Source organism: Sander vitreus, chromosome 4 (genome assembly GCF_031162955.1).
Source record: "Sander vitreus isolate 19-12246 chromosome 4, sanVit1, whole genome shotgun sequence".
Lineage (NCBI taxonomy): Eukaryota > Metazoa > Chordata > Actinopteri > Perciformes > Percidae > Sander > Sander vitreus.
In genome coordinates, this window is record NC_135858.1 from 18756994 (window position 1) to 18775441 (window position 18448).

Below are 18448 nucleotides of genomic sequence, written 5' to 3' on the forward strand. Positions count from 1 at the left end.
TGGCGTTTAGGGAACATTAGTTTTTGGTTACATCGACCGTTCTCAGAACGTTCGCCTAACGTTGCAACCTTTAGAGAATGTTCCCCTACCGTTGTAACCTTTAGAGAACGTTCCCCTACCGTTGTAACCTTTAGAGAACGTTCCCCTAACGTTATTTTTTACATTCCCCTAACCTTTAAATAACTAACAACTGTGGTACCAATTTTATTATTAGTTTAAACTGTCTGTACATAAGCAGGAATGAATTATTATATATTGGCAGGAATGAATGAACAGGCAAACTTGATGGGATTTAAAACTTTAATATAAAATTAACAAAATACAAAAAATATAAAAGGCCTAAAAAAATAATATAACAATCAGAAACTATACAAATAAGAAAAGAGAGTGCAAATGTAGTGTGCAAAGATGCATATTGGAATGATAATGTAATGAATTATTATATATTAGCATATTAACACATACCTGCAAACTCAGAAGTGCTGAAAAAGGTGACACATCTCTGTAATAACAATAACAGGAATTTACTGGTGAAATAAGTTAACGACAATAAAAAACACTGGATGGGAAAAGGGTATTTTACAATTAGTTTGAATGCAGCACGAGGTTGGCGAGGAGAGGCTGAGTCTGTGTTGTTTTTCAGACAGCGGCAGCTACAGTTATTATGGAGGCAAACATAGCTAACGTGACCTGTAACTTACATCATCATTACATCGCGTTGACAACTGACTTTAACTTAGGCATTAACGTTATAGACGCTAAGCCCGCCTTAAGACATCATCATTACATCGCGTTGACAACTGGTCAGTCCTCTAAAGTGAAATACAGTCACACGTTTACACCGTTTAGCTGTCAGCATTTTAACCGTGTTTACTCCAGCTGCTAGCTAACGATAGGCTAACGTTACCTGCTGTCAAGTGTAGCGTTAACTAGCGTCCCGTGCGGCGATGTTTCTGTTGCCTCTAACGTCCGTTTTCGGAGAATCAGAGAGAAGCGCGGGCATTTAAGAGGCACCTAAATAAGGCACCGAAATCCGCGTTGCTATTCGGTCCGGACGATAACGGTCGTTAAGGCACCGGTGCCGTATTAGTACCGGGTCTCGGACCCCCCGTCCAAATAAAAACTCTTCGGATCTACACGATTCACGTGGATGACATTTTCCCATTCAAAACGGCGATTTTCACCGAAAAGCGACTAGTTTGCAGGTATGTTAACAAATACAATTGCTTTAATAAAAAAATACAATCTGCAAGATGGATGGAAAAAATACAAAAAAAATAAAGAAATAGAGCTCCATGGTTTGGCTTATAGTCCTTCTCAGCTAGCCTAAAAAGAAAGAAACAAAAGTTTTATATGTCATACTAAGAATCAACACGTTGACAAAAGCAAGACTAGTTGCCTTACTAACAACTCTGTTTTTTCACATCATATAGAAGCATTTCATTGTACCGTCTGTGTGGGGCAAACTTCAGCGCTTGCCCGATCAAGTCCTCCACGTCTGCTGCAGTCAGCGTGGGGAAGTTCTTCTGGGAGGCCGCTAGAGTAGAAGTCAAAATGAAGCAAGGTTACAAGTCAAATTAAAACCTCTTATCAGCCAAGCTAAGCATAATACTGTGAACAATAAAATAACACCTGCCTGTTATAACCCTGCATATAGTCAGGTCCTCAAAGGCCTTCTTTGCCTTTCTTCCCCGCAGGCTATGCTCTTTCAGCACATTATTAGTTGCCACTCGCCGTAGCATGCGTCGGACTGTAGTACCTGTGGTCGAACCTCCAAGCGTTGTCAGGAAAAGTTGCTGTAAAACATTTAGAAATACAAATTATACATGTGGAACAAAGTGGAGAGCTTGTACAATCTCATTTTGTAAGAGAAGTCAGTTATGTTATGATGATATTTGAATTCATGCAATGATATAGTGTTAATCTTAGGGCACTTAATTACCATTTTTATCCTCCTCTCCGGGTTGACCCAGACTCCGGTCAAACTCCTCCAGCTCGGTGACTGTCGAGCAGGGCGACACCAACATGTCCTCGCCTGGAGCAGAGGGAGGGGACTGGGAGGTCCTTAACAGCATGAGCAGCTCATCCAGCTTCTCATCCATCTTCTCCTCAAATGCATTCATCCGCTGTGTCAGGCAGGCAATGGATGTCCTCACGGCTATGGAAAAAATTATGGTGTTAGTTTTAGTTGTTATACATTACAACTAATTACAATTACAACTTAAGTGAGTCTTACCTCTCATTTCCGTCTCCCTCTGTGTGACGACTCACCTCCCTCTGTGTGATGAGGTCTGTTGTTTACAACAACAAAAAAAGTTATGTTACTCTCAAGTTCCTTGTCATGAAATTGTATTTAATTGGAAATGGAAAATTCAAAGCCACTGTACCGTCAACCGGGTCCCAAGAAGTGGCAGGCCGAGCTTGCGTCACAATAGACCCATCCAGCTCTGGGCGACCGGCAGGTTTCCTGTACGGCAAAAAAAGTAAATATGAATATAGGTCAGTTCATTTATGGTAGGTTTCTTGCACATGCCATTGCAAAAGATGAACCTATGCTGTTACATTATACAATCGCTAAAAAAAACCAAAACAAAAAACACTTACATGCAGGTGGTGGAGGCAGTAACATCTGCTGACCTGAAAAAGGGCAGGAAGGGACAAACGCATCAGAACAGTCACGTGATATGCATCAGGTTGAATTTCAGTAGTTCCATGGTAGGAAATATGACTCTGGTTTCTTAAATGCATGCATAAATGTTAACTTAGGACAGGGCTTCCAGACACACGCTCCGTCCTGGAATGCTTTCTTGCTTGTGGAATGGATTCATCTGAAATAAAAGACCATACAATTTGTACTGATTGCAAAAAGAATATTTGAAGTGTAAATAATAATACCTAGTCTGTACTTAAGGTCTTACCATGATTATCTAAATAAACGATGGATGTATTTAGACAACCAAGGAGATGTAATCATTATGTCGTGCTAGGTTAGCCTGCAGTTTCGTGAATAGAGCTTCTCTTAATACATCCATGGCTTTATCTCTCATCCACGTTACAGGCTTTACAGCATACAGCCCTCGGATGTAGCTAGATAATACCATGGATGTATTAATAGAACCCGTGGTGAATTACAGCCTCCAATTTGGACGTGCATTCAGTGAGTCCGACTGAGTTCAGCTCGACTCGCTGTATAACGCCTGCAACCATGTCGGAGCTTTCTTTAAGTTGTTTACCAAAATCTCTCACCTTGTTGTCCAGGTTCCTTATGGTGGCTAAAACATCACTAGCGATGGGGCTAGCAGCGCTCGCAGCATAGCTAGCTGTGGAAAGCTAACTTGTTTTCCCGCGTTAGCATACAGGCTAGCAGTCTTGAGCGGAGAAAAGTCTTTACTGTTGACCGCCGACAATGTCTTTCTTGGTATCTTCGTCCTACCTTGCATTATAACACCGTCGGTGAAGTATAGTCAGCATATGTTTTAGTCAATGGCAGTATTTCAGTTCGAATTTGGGACCAAATGAATGGATCTTTTGTCTGCCCTGTTTGCCAGGTGTGTACCGGTGTTTTATACGGAAGTCAGGACAGGACTTGAATCGGTCACCTGAAAGCAGAGGCTACTGGCGTGGGGGTGTAACGGTTGGATTTGTACACTGAACTGAGCCACTTGTTAGAAGTGAAATGTGAAATGAAAGAAGTGTATTTTCTTAGTTGTGAAAAACTTTCTATTGATAGATTCTTGTTTTAAGTATTTTCACATAATACAGTTAAAAAAACGAAATCAAGCACAAAAGTATTGTTTTTAACAAAATTGTTATCAGCCTAAAAATAAATATATTCTCTTGCTATGTTGTTTATCTTACTTTTTAAGATTTTTTTTGAGTGAATCTAAATCAAGTGATTGCAAACCTTTTATATGCTACTTCAAAAACTTAAATGGAGCTGGTATAAATAAACATTTTCAAAATCGCACTCAGAACAACCAAAAACAACCAAATGGGAACGTTGTGTGGAGGTAGGCTACAGTGCAACCACAGGAGAACGTTTCAGTTGGTTGGTTCCCTTAACGTTTAGGGAACGTTATAACCATGAGGGAACGTTCCCTTAATGTTAGTTTTTGGTCTGGTTCGAACTAACCTTTAGGGATCCAGAAACTAACGTTCCCTAAACGTTCTGTGTTAGTGGGGGTATGCCTACTATATAAAACTGGATATATTGTCTATTTTTGTTTTCTTTTTTTTTTTACATAAACACAATTATTTTCATAATAGATACCAATTACTTTTTTGTAAACCATTGTGACCACAATGTGTACAGTTCAAAAATAAGCTCGTCGTTGCTTTCCTATGAAACGGCAGCACTGTTTTTGTAATGACCTAAGATTTGGTATTTTGGGCATTTTGGTAGTCTAGTGCCATTTCTTCTTACTTAGCCCAAATATATGCTGATACAAATATATCTGCAATACGCTTATTGGACAGCCTAATGTGTAATACAAGAAAAGCAACAAAATATGTCACTTTTGGCATTTTATGTGGCACAGAGGTCACATTATGTGGACCCCTGGTCATAGAGATATTCTGGGCAATGTGGACATACTGGCCAAACAAGCTGTTAAAAGAGAAAATGCACTGCAGATGTCAATATTGCACTTTCAAAGACAGAGGGATAGGGTATAGTGTATTATTTTTGGGGCTTTTTTGCCTTTAATTGATAGGACAGCTGTAGACAGTAAAGGGGGTAGAGGGGGGACCTGCAGCAAAGGGCCACGGATTAGAATCAAACCCAGGCCACTGCGGTAAGGACTGAGCCTTGGTACATGGGGCGCATGCTCAACCAGGTGAGCTACCAGGGTGCCCCGTATTGTGTAGTTTGTAAGGCAATAAATGTACATCCTCCAAACTTCACTTTGACAGCTATTTGCAAGACAGCCTTATAGAGACAGCTGGTTCATTAAAAGCTGGGAAAACCGAGCTTGGGTGTTTTTCCCCTCCACTATTGTAATGGTTTTCTAAATTTTAGAATGCCATAAATGGTTATACTTGTACGACATTGGGTGTCAGGTTAATTTCTGTCAGATCACAGACCTTTTACAACCAAAACAACATACATGCCTATTTCTTTCACTCTCTCTATTGTGCTTGCTTGTTTGAGGTAGTATTTGCTTCGGTCATTCTGCAGTGGGCAACATGCAGGGCGCTGAAAATTGATTTACTGGCAGAGATTTAGAATTTTCCATTACACAGCACACGTGTTGCCAGGGTGGGTTGGTTGGAAACGGACCTTATTGGGCTATGTATTCCTAAAACCACTCTGTCTTTGTGTCAAAACTTTTGTTCTTTGCCCGCTGTCACTGCAGCACACTGTAATGAGTTGTGTTGTCCATTATTAGAGATAGATGACAGGTTCATGTTCACTTCACCCATACTGAATACTGTATTTCTGTGATGTCTATCAGCAGATGGGTCGCTGACCTGCTCTCTTACCCGGGCCAGGGTGTGCAGAAGTACAAATTGAGCAGCAAGAGCAGATGGGAGCGAGACGGATGAGAGGAGGATGATACAAGAGCTGTGTGCTTAATATTTAACCAGTGAAGCAGCATGTTGCTCCGCCCAGGGGGGTGGGGAGGGGGGGTATAAATAAAAGCATCACACTGAAGTGACACCGATTAAGTGTTGGGGAGACTACACTTTTACTCTACAGTATTTCCAATGACAAGTAGTTTACATGTAATGTTGTGCTGGTACCAAGGGTGTAGCAGCCTGTAGTAAGCAAATGTTAAAAATGTAAATAACAATATTAGTATAGTATAACATTAATAGTGTATTTATGTGTTATGCAAATTAGTAGTAAATTGTGCCGTAAAGATCCAAGGAGAAGAGAGGAACTGCAGCAGCGCCCCCAATTGAGAGATACCTGAACTGCCAACAAGCAGTCCCCCCTTCTGGCCCCTTCATTAATCAACACACAGAGGACTAATCGCAATATTGGCCACACCGCACCTTTGTATTCTTGTCAAAAGTTCTGTTAACATTTTTATAGTTTTTAAGTGACTGAATTCAAATCATGTCTACAGCGAATCCCCTGTTCAGACATGCTGCTACAACTAAAAACTAGAACTGAGGCACCGTTACAACAAATGGAGCTGAATGACCCAGTGGATGATTAATTATTTTATCCATGGCCAGCTTCTTACTGGGTCAGCCACAGCCTGAACATAATATTAAACAGTAGCTTTTCATCACTCAAACCTAAAACTAGAAAGAGCACAGTGCACACTATCAGTTGAAACTAAGAATCCTCAGGTCACTTAGAATAAGATCCTCTAGTTAGGGAAAATAGTACCATCATGTGGTATTTTTACATTGGGTAAAATATTGATTTGCTGCTTTGTTGAGGCTGATTTATTCAGAAACCAGGAAAACCTAGGACCAGTGTCAAGTGGCCTCATTTCTACCAGTAAACGACAATTCATCTTCTCACAGTAGCTTCTTTTTCAACATGAATTTTGACAAGTCTAAATTATTTTACAAAAGGAAAAACTGGCTGTTCAGTTGTACTGCACACATTATTTTGAAGGGATTGTTCGACATTTTGGAAAATACGCTTTTTCACTTTCTAGCCGAGTTAGGTGAGAAGATAGATACCACTCTGCAGATTGAGAGTGGTATTGATCTTCTCATCTAACTCTCGGCAAGAAAGCGAATAATCAAACCAAATTGTCAAACTATTCCTTTAAATTAATTTACTGCCGCTGAAGGCATATTTAACCCCTTTGTTGTATTTGTTCCTTGACCTTGAAGTTAAAGTACCATGAGTCAGTCAAAATGGCTCAGGCAACCAGATGAAAAAAGGCACACACATTTTTTCATATCTGCAGCTAAGTCAGTCACAGACTTGATGTGTCCCATGTCATACAGAGGTTTGAGTGAGCAGTAAGAAAGAAAAAAAAAAACATGCTGATTATTAGTCACCTTTGATTTATTCAATTTGCCACTTAATATAGTACATTATAGATTTCTTTCTCTTTTTATTAGAGAACCTTTTTGTCCTTAAGGTACAGCAGCCCGGAAATCCATTTCACCTTTTAAATGCCTTTACAATAGTCAAATCCTCAATGCAATGAACAGAGCAGGTTTATCTGTGAAATTCAAAAGTGTGTATAAGCACAATAGGCCAAATTGGTTCCCCGATTATGAACCACAGCAATAATTACTCTGGACTAAGCTCACCTCAAGTAAGCCTTGAAGAGAAGTAGCTTGCATAATTTTTAGCATTAGCATAATAAAGACAAAACATCCATTGGTTATACTGATGGCTAGACAGGTCCCTGCAATCTTTATTTTGGCATTTCTTTCCCTCCTTCAGACAATTCCCAATTTCCATGAGCACACTTATACATCTATCAGGCGGGTCTATTCAACTGTTGTGTATGAACAATCATTCTGTTCTTGAAGCGCATCAACTTTCTAGTGTAGATATTATGCAAATCTCCTCTCCTTCCAGAATAAATATAGCCTAGCAACTGTCACTTATAATTGGTGACAAATTAAAGACCGTACGAGGGAAAGAAACTGTCTCAGGGACAACAGTACTGTAAGTCTTGGCTAAATATGATGAATAATAAGAGCTATCCTCACATCTTGGAATACATTGCAATACAAATCTCAAGAACTCTTTCGGCAGGCTCATTTTGTGCCTGAAGACGTCTTCACATATTTCAAGACATGGGTGATAGTGACTCTATGGATTAACAGTTGTAAACTTCACAGACAAGCCTGCATTGCATCAGGATTTCCAAAAAAACATCTAAACAAATGACATAAATCCACTGTGCATCAAAGGGGTTATTGGTGGGATTTTACTGGTAAAAAACTTAATTCAGGGAACCTGTGAGACATCTAAGACAAATGTTCCAAAAGAGGTCTTCTCTGGATTTATGCTTCGGCAGTTGTTGGAAGAACTCTCACAAACAGAGTTTTGGTGTCTAATGATTTTACTGATGAATCAGCTGGCAGCTCTGAAAAGCATAGAGAAACAAACAGTTACAAAGTATGTTTGTTTATATTTATGGCTAAAATTAAATGCGGAAAAACATTTAAGCAATCACAAAAGAAAAGTTTTTTTTAAAACACTCCAAAGATCTTAAGCTGCTCAAATTGGGAGGTCAGCTTAGTTTATTTAAATGAGATCATTAAAAAAAGATACAAAAATATGAAGAAAAAAACACTTCTGAAAGGAATGTGCTGCAAAGTTTTCACTATAATGCACAACTTTACTGCATCCAAATTGTGCCAGCATACCATAGCCAGTTACTCACTGACCTGTTTATGGAGCTAAATCAGGGCCAAATGTTTTGGTAATTTGAAAAAAATATATATAGTTGAAAAACTAAAGCTTGAAATTGAAAATTTAAGTTTTGGTCTAAAACCTTAAAAAATAAAGCCATGTATTCAAACTAAAAATAAGTGTACCAATTTTTCTTTCAGTTTGAATAAAATTTAGATTAAATTCTGGAATTATTTTGAATAAATTATTCATTTTCATTTTTCACTATTATATTTGTTTTCAGTTCCACATTTCATGTTTTCAGATTCAAAACTTATATTTTTTTTTAACGGCTTCAAATCTTTTTTTCAGTTTCAGATCAGTTTTTTTCAGTTTCAGACTTTTGGCCCCGATTTTGCGTAGGGGGCGTGGCTTCAACTCAGAGGGGCGTGGAATTATGAGTGACAGCCTAACAAAGAAGGCAGAAGACTCCTCAGTCATGTTGCCTTCAGGAAATTGTGTTACTGCGAGAACTATGACTGAATGCTTTCTATCCACCATATACATGTGATTTTTACTAAACAAACTGATGCTAGTGACAAAGTTCCATTTCAAAAACTGTTTTGGACAACACGTGGTACCAATTACACTATAAGAGCAATAAACTGTGCCAGATTGTGCAGTTCAGCAGGAACAATGATTTCTCCCACTTCCACGTACGACTTTGAATGTATGCACCACAGTATTCACTCGGCTGTCAGCATGGCATCCGCTCCGCCAAGGCAACCCTGGCGCCAGCGCACAGGTAAGACGTGAAAGATATTAGCATTTTTGAATAGATACTTTGGGACATTATCCCCGCAGTGGCATTTTTTTGTCATTAACACATAAAGGGAAAATAGGTGGACAGCTGGACAAAGGTGGAAATGAAGTATCGATAGCACTAAAGTTAGCATTAACTAATGTCAGCTTCACACTAGCTGGTGTTTTTACACTAATTTCAGTGTCCAGCTCAAGTTTTTGGACTTTAACGTGTAGTGTCTTTGTTAACCTCTGTTTGTCAGAATGACAAAAAAATCACATGTATATGGTGGATAGAAAGCATTCAGTCATAGTTCTTGCAGTAACACAATTTCCTGAAGGCAACATGACTGAGGAGAGTCTTCTGCCTTCTTTGTTAGGCTGTCACTCATAATTCCACGCCCCTCTGAGTTGAAGCCACGCCCCCTACGCAAAATCAGGGCCAAAAGTCTGAAACTGAAAAAAAGAGTTGAAGCCATAAAAAAATAAGTTTTGAATCTGAAAACATGAAATGTGGAACTGAAAACATATATAAAAGTGAAAAATGAAAATTAACAATTTATTCAAAATAATTTTATTCAAACTGAAAGAAAAATTGGTACACTTATTTTTAGTTTGCATACATGGTTTTATTTTTCAAGTTTTAGACCAAAACTTAAATATTCAATTTCAAGCTTTAGTTTTTCAACTATATATATATTTTTTCAAATTAACAAAACATTTGGCCCTGATTTAGCTCCATACCTGTTCACTTATGGATAACAAGACATCTGACCTTCCTCTAGCATGTAATTCATTTTAAATGTAACCTATGTTGCAGGCCACAGAACTGAAATGCATGTTGGTAAAGTATAAGTGATATTTATAGTATCTCAAGATTCAAGATGTTTATTGTTATTCAAGTAAAGACGTGTGAATTGCTTCTGCTGAGACAACACTCTCACAGCATACGCAGCTACAAAGTTACTGTCACTTGCATGTTTTGCATGTGGGCCCCAATTTGTGAAGTAAATCTTATATTTGTCTTTGACCGCAAAAAACATTTAAATAAATAATATGGCTTTATTAGCTTAAGCTGATTTTAACAAACTGAGATTAAAAAAAAACATTTGCCAGCTGACAGAAGTAGACATTTTTCTCTTAGCCAGGAATTAAAACATAATAAAAAACCCACTCTCTAAACTACTTTTATTATCAATGACATGAGATGATGAAGGTAAGAACTATCAAATCAGATTTTCCCCTCACCGCCGATAATTAATTGCCTTAAAATCCGTTTAAAAGTCTTCTAAGTGGATGCTAAAGTCAATATGATAGCCATCATCTTTTCCTCTTACCCTCAGTGAGGTCCTGGTCCAGGTAGAGTTTGAGCCGTCTGCCGCGGAGGCCGAAAACTTTGGCAGCCTCAGATAGCAGGCCTGAGTAGTCGAGCCCATTTTGGCCCACTGGGTTCACCACCAGGAGGGTGCCCACCTCTCCTGTCTGGCCCTCTGAAGGAGATAGGAAGAGTGTTGCAGAAAAATGAACCAGACAGACTTTATTTCCTTTACAAATTAAGAAATGATTGGCTTGTTAGTGAAGCTTGTTTACAAGTCCTGGAAAGGTAACAATCCTAAGCCATGGGAAAAGGGAAGAAGACAGAGAGAAGGAATGATAAATCAAAAAGAAAGGTAGAGAGAGGGAGCCAGGCTGATCAATTGATAGAAGTAGGGTCAAAGGGGCAAGGTGAGGGGTTTGAGTGTGAATGACTTAAAGGATAAAACTGGATTATGGTACATTGCCTTCAGTATAATGAACAGAGTGGAACACACAATGAGTGTATTTGGAGGTGGAAAATAACTAAGCACATTTATTTAACAGCTACAGTTCCTAGTTGCTGTACAGATTCAGATTTTATACACAAAACATATGATCAACCTGTAAAATATGAAGATTAAAGGAATAGTTTGACATTTTGGGAAAAACACATTCTATTTTTTTCCCGTATGGTAAATATAATAGACTAAAAACAGCTGGCAGAGATGGAAGCATAGATCTAGAGCAAGAAAGCAAAATAAACAATCAATCAATCAATACATCAATCTTTTTTCCAAGTGGGAATTTGTTTTGAGGCCAGATGACACAGTGAACAGTGAAACAACAGGCATACAATAATTATTTTCCCCAATGTCTAACTATTCCTTTAAATTTAGCTCCATCTTAAACATGAATGCAGGAGTTTAATTTGTGATTTCTGTATAGTGGTATTGCTAATATAACTTATATAATATAACTTCAGTAAAAGATCGCAGTATTTTTTCCACTTAGAACTATTGAGAAATGTACAGTGTCTGGGTCAGACTGTGATCAGTGCGTCTAAAGCAAAGGGTCTGATCTGTTGGAGCTATGATGCTCCATGCATTAAGTTAAATAAAGCTTTTGTAAAAGATTTATTGATTATAATTCAAAAGAGTAATGGCAGCCTTATAACAGCGAGAAGGACTGAAGGACTTATCATCTGTGCATGGCTGTATGTACAGTAAATGTGTGTGTGTGTGTGTGTGTGTGTGTGTGTGTGTGTGTGTGTGTGAGAATATCTCACCAGCTGGTTGTGCATTGCAGAGCAGCAGGTTTACATAAGGACACAGGAGGGTGTCGGTGGTGGGGCCAGGGGAGGAAGAGCCTGAAGTCACTGACAAAGTTTTACCGCTCAAAGCCTGAAGGTCCATTTTGCTAGTCAACTCTGTAATAAACACACAAATGCACACACAAGCACACAGAGGAGTTTTAGAATTTCATCTGGGTTACTATGGAGGCGCTAAACTGAGTAAATCATCAGACAAAGTAGCATTACAGTTGTAGCTAGCTAACTTTGATAGGGTTAGCTCGTCGGCTTAAATGCTTAACCTACATTTGCAGGAGTTTATTCAATGATGCTACACCAGTTATACTGTATATCATTGAGAACATTTTACAGGCTCCATAGTTAACTACAATCATTAAAAAAAATGCTACAACAGTAAAGGTTAGTTACTTTAGTCTTTACATGAGGATGTAGCAAGAAGGTGGCTGTAGATGACCCACAGTCACTCAAATAATATGAGATGGCAGATGTTTCTACCATAACAGTGATTCGTTGCATTTAAGTCTTTCTGAGGGGCCAGAACCAGTTCTCACCAGTCCCGCCGTTGAAGAATCTGAGCTGGGTGTTATTTGTTCCAAAGATGCCGCTGCACATTCTCTTCAGCTTGTCCAAGTCAAGTCGGTTATCCCCTTTGGGGTTCTCCAACAGCACCACCCCCTCTGAACAAGAAACCAGTCGGACAGGAATTGCAGATAAGATAAGGAAGAATGGTGTGGTACATATCCTATTATCTCCACTATAAGCAGATGTTCAATTTCCCCAAAAATGTAAAATAACCTAAAAGCAACTTCTATTGACAGATAAACGGTTTAACGACCAACCCATGTGCTACCTTGTTCTTTGTTGTTGACCTTCACCCTGACGTTCACATAGGTGCAAGCTGGTCCATTTAGAGGAGGCCGAGGGGCGGAAGATCCCTTTACTATGGTTAACTCCAAGTCTGAGCCCTTCAGCTGCAACAACAACAAAAAATTGTATAAAAAAAAAAGTATTACTAGAGTATGACATAGGCAAAGAGAGAAAGACGTGCTGACTTTTTATGTTCTTTAAACTAAAAATCTAATTGTGACTTGTAACACACATATTCAGAGTGGTAATATAGGAACCACTTAGAGGAAACTTTTGGTATCACTCACACTTACACATTGTCTGTTACCAGCATGTTTCAAAAATGTTGAAAGGCTGTGGTACACAACAAGCTGCCTGTTAAACTGAACTTGTATCATAGTACAGCGAACAATTATCCTGCTTGCCCTGAAGTGTCCTGTCATACCTGAGTCTTTTCTTCTATGATGACGCTGGCAGTCTTGGGGACAGGAAAGGGCAACAGTGGAGCCTTGGTGGTAGCCAGGATAAAGTCAGTGTGAGCCTGGATCACAGAGCCCAAGTACTCCCCCTCTGGCTGGCAGCGGTAGTACACAGTTATCTCATCTGATGGCACCAAATGACCCTGTGAGACAAGAGATTGAGAGACAGGTCGTGGGTTTTCATATGTAAACAAATACCAAGCACAGCATTTTTCAGAAACAAAGTAGTAAAAAAAAAAAAAAGAAAAGACAAAAAGATTCACCAGCAAAATAGCTAAAATACATCAGGAACCATAAGTGAGGAAATATGCTAATAGTACTGCTTGAATAGCTCTTCAAACAACGATGCACCATAATAGAAAAACCTGTTATCTGATTAAAACAAATGATTGCCAAGGAGGACGCAAAGAATCACAATTTCGCGACAAGTTATTCCTGTCAAAGCTTTTTTCTCCTCTATAAGAAAATAATATCGGGAAGACACAATCACCTGCAAGAAAGAAGGGAGGATGGGATGAACAAAATGGAAGGGTGGCCAAAAAAAGAGAGGGTGGGGATTAAAAAAGTCAGGAACAAATAAAGGCAGTAGAGAAAATGGGAGATTTTTTTTGGAAGCCTGTCTATTTTGGCATTGTGTGCTGACAGCTTCCTCTAACCTTGACACATTCAAACACATTGATCTTATCCTAATCTGCAGTGTGCACAGCCATACACACATATATTGACTGTATAGTACACACACACACACACACACACACACACACACACACACACACACACTCTGCAGTATGTAGCTCAAGGGCAGAGAATAGCATTAGCTAGATACATGAGCAGTCAATCAATATGGGAAGGTTTATAGGCTTTTCCTGCCAAGTCAAGGTACTGACCGCACCTAGCACAGTGTGTGTGTGTGTGTGTGTGTGTGTGTGTGTGTGTGGGGGGGGTCAGAACAACAGAGATCTTCAGTTTGTGAGCAGTCCAATAACAAAAAGGAACTGCTGACCTCTGTTTCTAACACACAAATATCCACGCAAACACTGATAAAGACTTGCATGCACACCCACAAACTACTACCAAACATGTCAAAGAATTGTTAAAAATTAATTCCCATCCCCGGGGTGGAAAATTCCTAACAGATCTCAGTTTGAAATAACTGGAGGAATTTAGCCTGGCCGAAAGCCAGTGCACACCACTGCTATAGGGGGACGGAAAAAACAGTTTGTTGCTTGTGAAAACAAGGGGCTGTTGGCTAATCCGTCTTTACTCCCCAAACCACTTCAAAGCTCCAACATTAGAATCTGAAAGGGGCCAGACTGTAATTAAGCTTCCATTAAGCCTGCCTTATGATGGAGAAACTTCTAACTGTGACGCTGCAGTGGAAAGATTTCAAAACTGCCCTGACAAAATTAGCATGGGACATAAAGAGGAAGGGGGGAGCACAGGGTGATCAAAGGGGGGGAAATGTAACAAAATAATACAGCAAATTTTCTATGCTTGGTCTACATTGTAGGGCTGCAACTAACGATTATTTTCATTTCAATAAATCAATTCGAAGTTTAGTCTATAAAATGTCAGAAAAGAGTAAAAAATCTTTTCCTACAGCACAACACAATCAAATTATCAAATCATCAAATCATACTTTTTTGTCTGGCCGATGGTCCAGTATGGAACCCCGAAACTGACAAGTCAAAAATATAACTGAATGCACCAATAAATGATCATAATGATAATTAAAATGGAGTGTGAAAAGTGATATGAAACTTTATACTCTACAATTCCACTTTATAACTTAAAATAAAATTATTATTATTATTATTATTTGACTCCTCTATTTCGCTTTCATTAGCAAAAAGATTTTTTCCACATGTTCCAATGCATAAATAATAATGAGATGGGTGGACACATTTAATGAATCACTCAAACGATACATTTAAATCTTTTAACTCTACTATATTGATCAAAATATATGAGGAGGAAGGGGTGTGTGGTAAAGATATTTTTAAGGGTATTTTGTCTTCCAGAACAACTCCTCAAACTGCCTCAGCGGCATGTTATGCTCGACCTGGCACAGCCCTGATTACATGGGTTGGCAAACGGTTTAATATGTCATATCCTATTCATTAGACACTGGATTGTAAAATTCACTAGTAGTGTGTTATGTGTCACTCTAGTAGTGCTCCTGAAATAATTGTCCCACCTTCTTGCGTAGTTTCTGAATGCGGTTGATGACCTCTCGGGCAACGCCTTCATCCATCATGGACTGGTCCGGGGTGACATCCAGCAGCACCAGGACCTAAAGGACAAGGACAGGGTTTTAAGCTACATATTGAACTGATCATAAAAGTGATCACAGACCTGATGTTTCCAAAGACTAATGGCACCAATAAAAACAATGATAGTTACATTTTAAAGTGCAGTTTACTACTGATGCTCTCTTTCAACTCCAAAAATCCCCGAGTGCAGTATATCGCAATCATTCGTGATGTGTTTATCGCGCAAGTTGACACAGAAAAAAGTTGCGACGCCGATAACTTTTTTTTAGATATTGTGCAGCACTACTTAATTTTCATAACCTCATATTCGTACGTCATATATGTTATCCTTTATATAAAGTGTTTAAATACCAAATGTATGGATTCCTGATGATTAATCACTAGCAATCATTAAATAAAATACCAATTTCAATAGGGTTCTGACAAATAAGTAGGGGCAAACCAGGATGATTCAGTATGTATTTGAGCACAAATATACATGTTTTCATCAGGACATTAAGTTTTAATATTTGGACAAAGAAAAGTATTTTTTACTCCATACTTTATTTTGAAATTATTTAAAATTCTTTTATCAATCAACTAAGTATGTAAATTAGCCAATTCTAGGCTGGCACACTAAACACGAAAAACCTTGTTGACTTCCGAGCCATAATGATGAAGTTAAGGTATGAATTAAATATTTTTCTGTTACTGTAACAACAAACTGCACTGTGTGCTCCTGGCAGCAACACTTTAATGTTGACAGGTTGTACTCTAATCACGTACAGCCCACAATTATTGCAATATGCATTTGACAGAATAGTAGCAGAGAGTGACAGAATTTCACATGGCATAAAGACCTTCGAGTTTACTGTAGTCACTGAGTAACCAGACTCGGTCAGACCAGCACTACAAACAACACAGTTAAAAAGGCCGGGTCAAATCCAGAGAGCAACATTCATGAGATAAATCTGCCTTACATTTATATTTATGTAAAAGTAATAAAAAAATAACCAACCAACCAAGCACCAATAATGACAATATTGTAGTTTGTGTGAGTCGCTAAAGTGAAATGAGTATCATGCTGTGTAAGGCTAAGCTGCTGCCTGCCCCGAACACTTTACCAAGGGAAGGAGGGAAAGGGATGACAGGGTGACAGAGAAAAGTACACGAAAGCAAATGAAAAAAAGAATATGAGAGAGAAAGAACAGAGAAACAGAGAGATGGGAGCTGGAAAGTCAGTGCGAGCGAGTGAGAGTAGCAGAGAGAATTAAAAAGCCAGCTCAGTAAACTGGTATTAAGGTGCAGCCATGTGGTGTGTATACAGTTGGAGGAGCACTGATTAGAGAGGGCCTGTGGGAAACACATACATGCTGGTTTCCACTTAGCTGTGAAATTATTTCATACATCAAGCTTGCACAGTAAAGACAAATAAATGCATTTACAGTATACAGCAGCTTGGTGCAGGACCAGCAGCGGAGAAGCATTTATGTTTTTTAAATCAGGTTACATTACACTTTGCAGCTCAATCTATAGTATAGTAATGTAGCAGTAAGGAGAGAGGGTACTCTGTGTGAGTATGTGTGTGTATTTCTATACCTTTTGATGTGTTTTAACAAGTGACTAAAATTTGCAAATTATTCATTACCCTTTGTGTAATAAGAGTACACAAATGACCTGTCAATAATGACAAGGTATGTGAGATACTATCCACAAGCATTGGTGCAGCAAGTTTAAGAAAAGATAGATACAAAATATTTTATAGTTAAGAGAATAATGTAATAATAATAATAGTAATAATTTAAAACATCAAACCAACTAGACAAACTAAAATCAAAATATATTTCTTCAAAATAACGGGATGCGGGCCCCTGGTTAGCTCACTTGGTAGAGCTGGCATCCAACGCAGCGGCCGCAGGTTCGACTCCGTTCCCCTTCTCTCTCCCCTTTCAAGTCTAAATTGTCCTATCCAAATAAAGGCCTAAAAATGGCCAAAAAAATAATCTTTAAAAAAAGAAAATAAAAAATAAATAAAAGGATGCGACTGCTACCAGGTCCCAGGAACAGCATCACATTTTGGGTAATACGTTTATTCTCTTTCTTGCTGAGAGTTAGATGAAAACGATATCACCCTCATGCCTGTACTCTAAATACAGAGTTTCTGCAGGTTTTACCAAGTCAAATTTAAGACTTTTTAAGATATTTTTAAGACCACTATGAATGAAATTTAAGACCTATATCACAACGTAAAAAAAAAGAAAAGAAAGTAAACATCAGATGTCAGAGTCCGGAAACATCGTCTGAAACAATTCCCCGATTTCCTAATTCGCATTATAGGACTGGTGTCTCGTCACCGTGTGGAGAACCCAGAGCATCTCCGCTCTTAGAGTTGGCTCTGATCCAAAAGTGATACAATGGTCGCTTACGGAGTTGCGGAGCTGCTGTGTGGTTCTCGCCTAGGCAGTCTCAATCGCCCCCTGGTGGCTGGCTGCAGTATATGTCATAAATCCCACCCACTCCATGTTAGTGGATGGGACATGGGCCAAACTAAAAAGTCAAAGAACACGTCTCTTTCCTCAATGACGGTTTCGGTCATTTTAGGTAGTTCTGATCTCGCTGATGTTTGTTCAAATGTTCATTTTTCTGATAAGTTTGTTTTTTATTAGTTATTTGATGCTATAAAAACAGAGTGAAACGTCATGATTGACAGCTGTGATTGACTCACGATTGGTTGGGCGGGTGTATGGGTGGGACTTTCCACCACCCAATCACTCTGGCACTCAAGTCTATGCTCTGGGTCAAGAAAATAACCCCCTTGTAAATCCACAACGAGATGTTGCTACACTTCGGTTGTTGTACAGAATAAACAAGATTTTGTGTTATTTAATAAGCTTTAGCGGTAGCTTCTCATTTCCCATACAGATATAAGAGTGGAATCGATATTCTCATCTAACTCTCAGCAAGAAAGCATATAAGCGTATTTCCAAAATGTCAAACTATTGCTTTAATAAAAGGTTGTTTTTATAGTCTCTTAAAAACTGGCACTTAGAAATAAAAATGCATTATTAAAGAGAAGAACTTTCTTGTTAAACTTTTGTTAGACTCTTCCCATTTTCTGTACAAAATTGAACAGAAACTGGCACACACACATTTATGTCTAAAACTTTGCAGAGAAATCATATTTTTTTGATCTTCCACTTTT

The 18448-nt window shown here is 38.7% G+C and overlaps 1 protein-coding gene across 1 annotated transcript in view; it reads right to left on the reverse strand.

The window, feature by feature from the left end:
* Positions 1 to 6958: 6958 nt before the first annotated feature.
* iars1 (isoleucyl-tRNA synthetase 1) overlaps positions 6959 to 18448 on the reverse strand; it is a 56429-nt gene continuing 44939 nt past the window's right edge. Inside the window, exons 28-34 of the mRNA XM_078248848.1 lie at positions 15192 to 15287; positions 12961 to 13137; positions 12520 to 12640; positions 12221 to 12346; positions 11646 to 11786; positions 10402 to 10554; positions 6959 to 8015 (exon numbers count right to left, since the gene is read on the reverse strand). Of these exons, the coding sequence (XP_078104974.1) occupies positions 7933 to 8015; positions 10402 to 10554; positions 11646 to 11786; positions 12221 to 12346; positions 12520 to 12640; positions 12961 to 13137; positions 15192 to 15287 (897 nt within the window). The 3' untranslated portion in view covers positions 6959 to 7932. The remainder of the gene's footprint in view (positions 8016 to 10401; positions 10555 to 11645; positions 11787 to 12220; positions 12347 to 12519; positions 12641 to 12960; positions 13138 to 15191; positions 15288 to 18448) is intronic.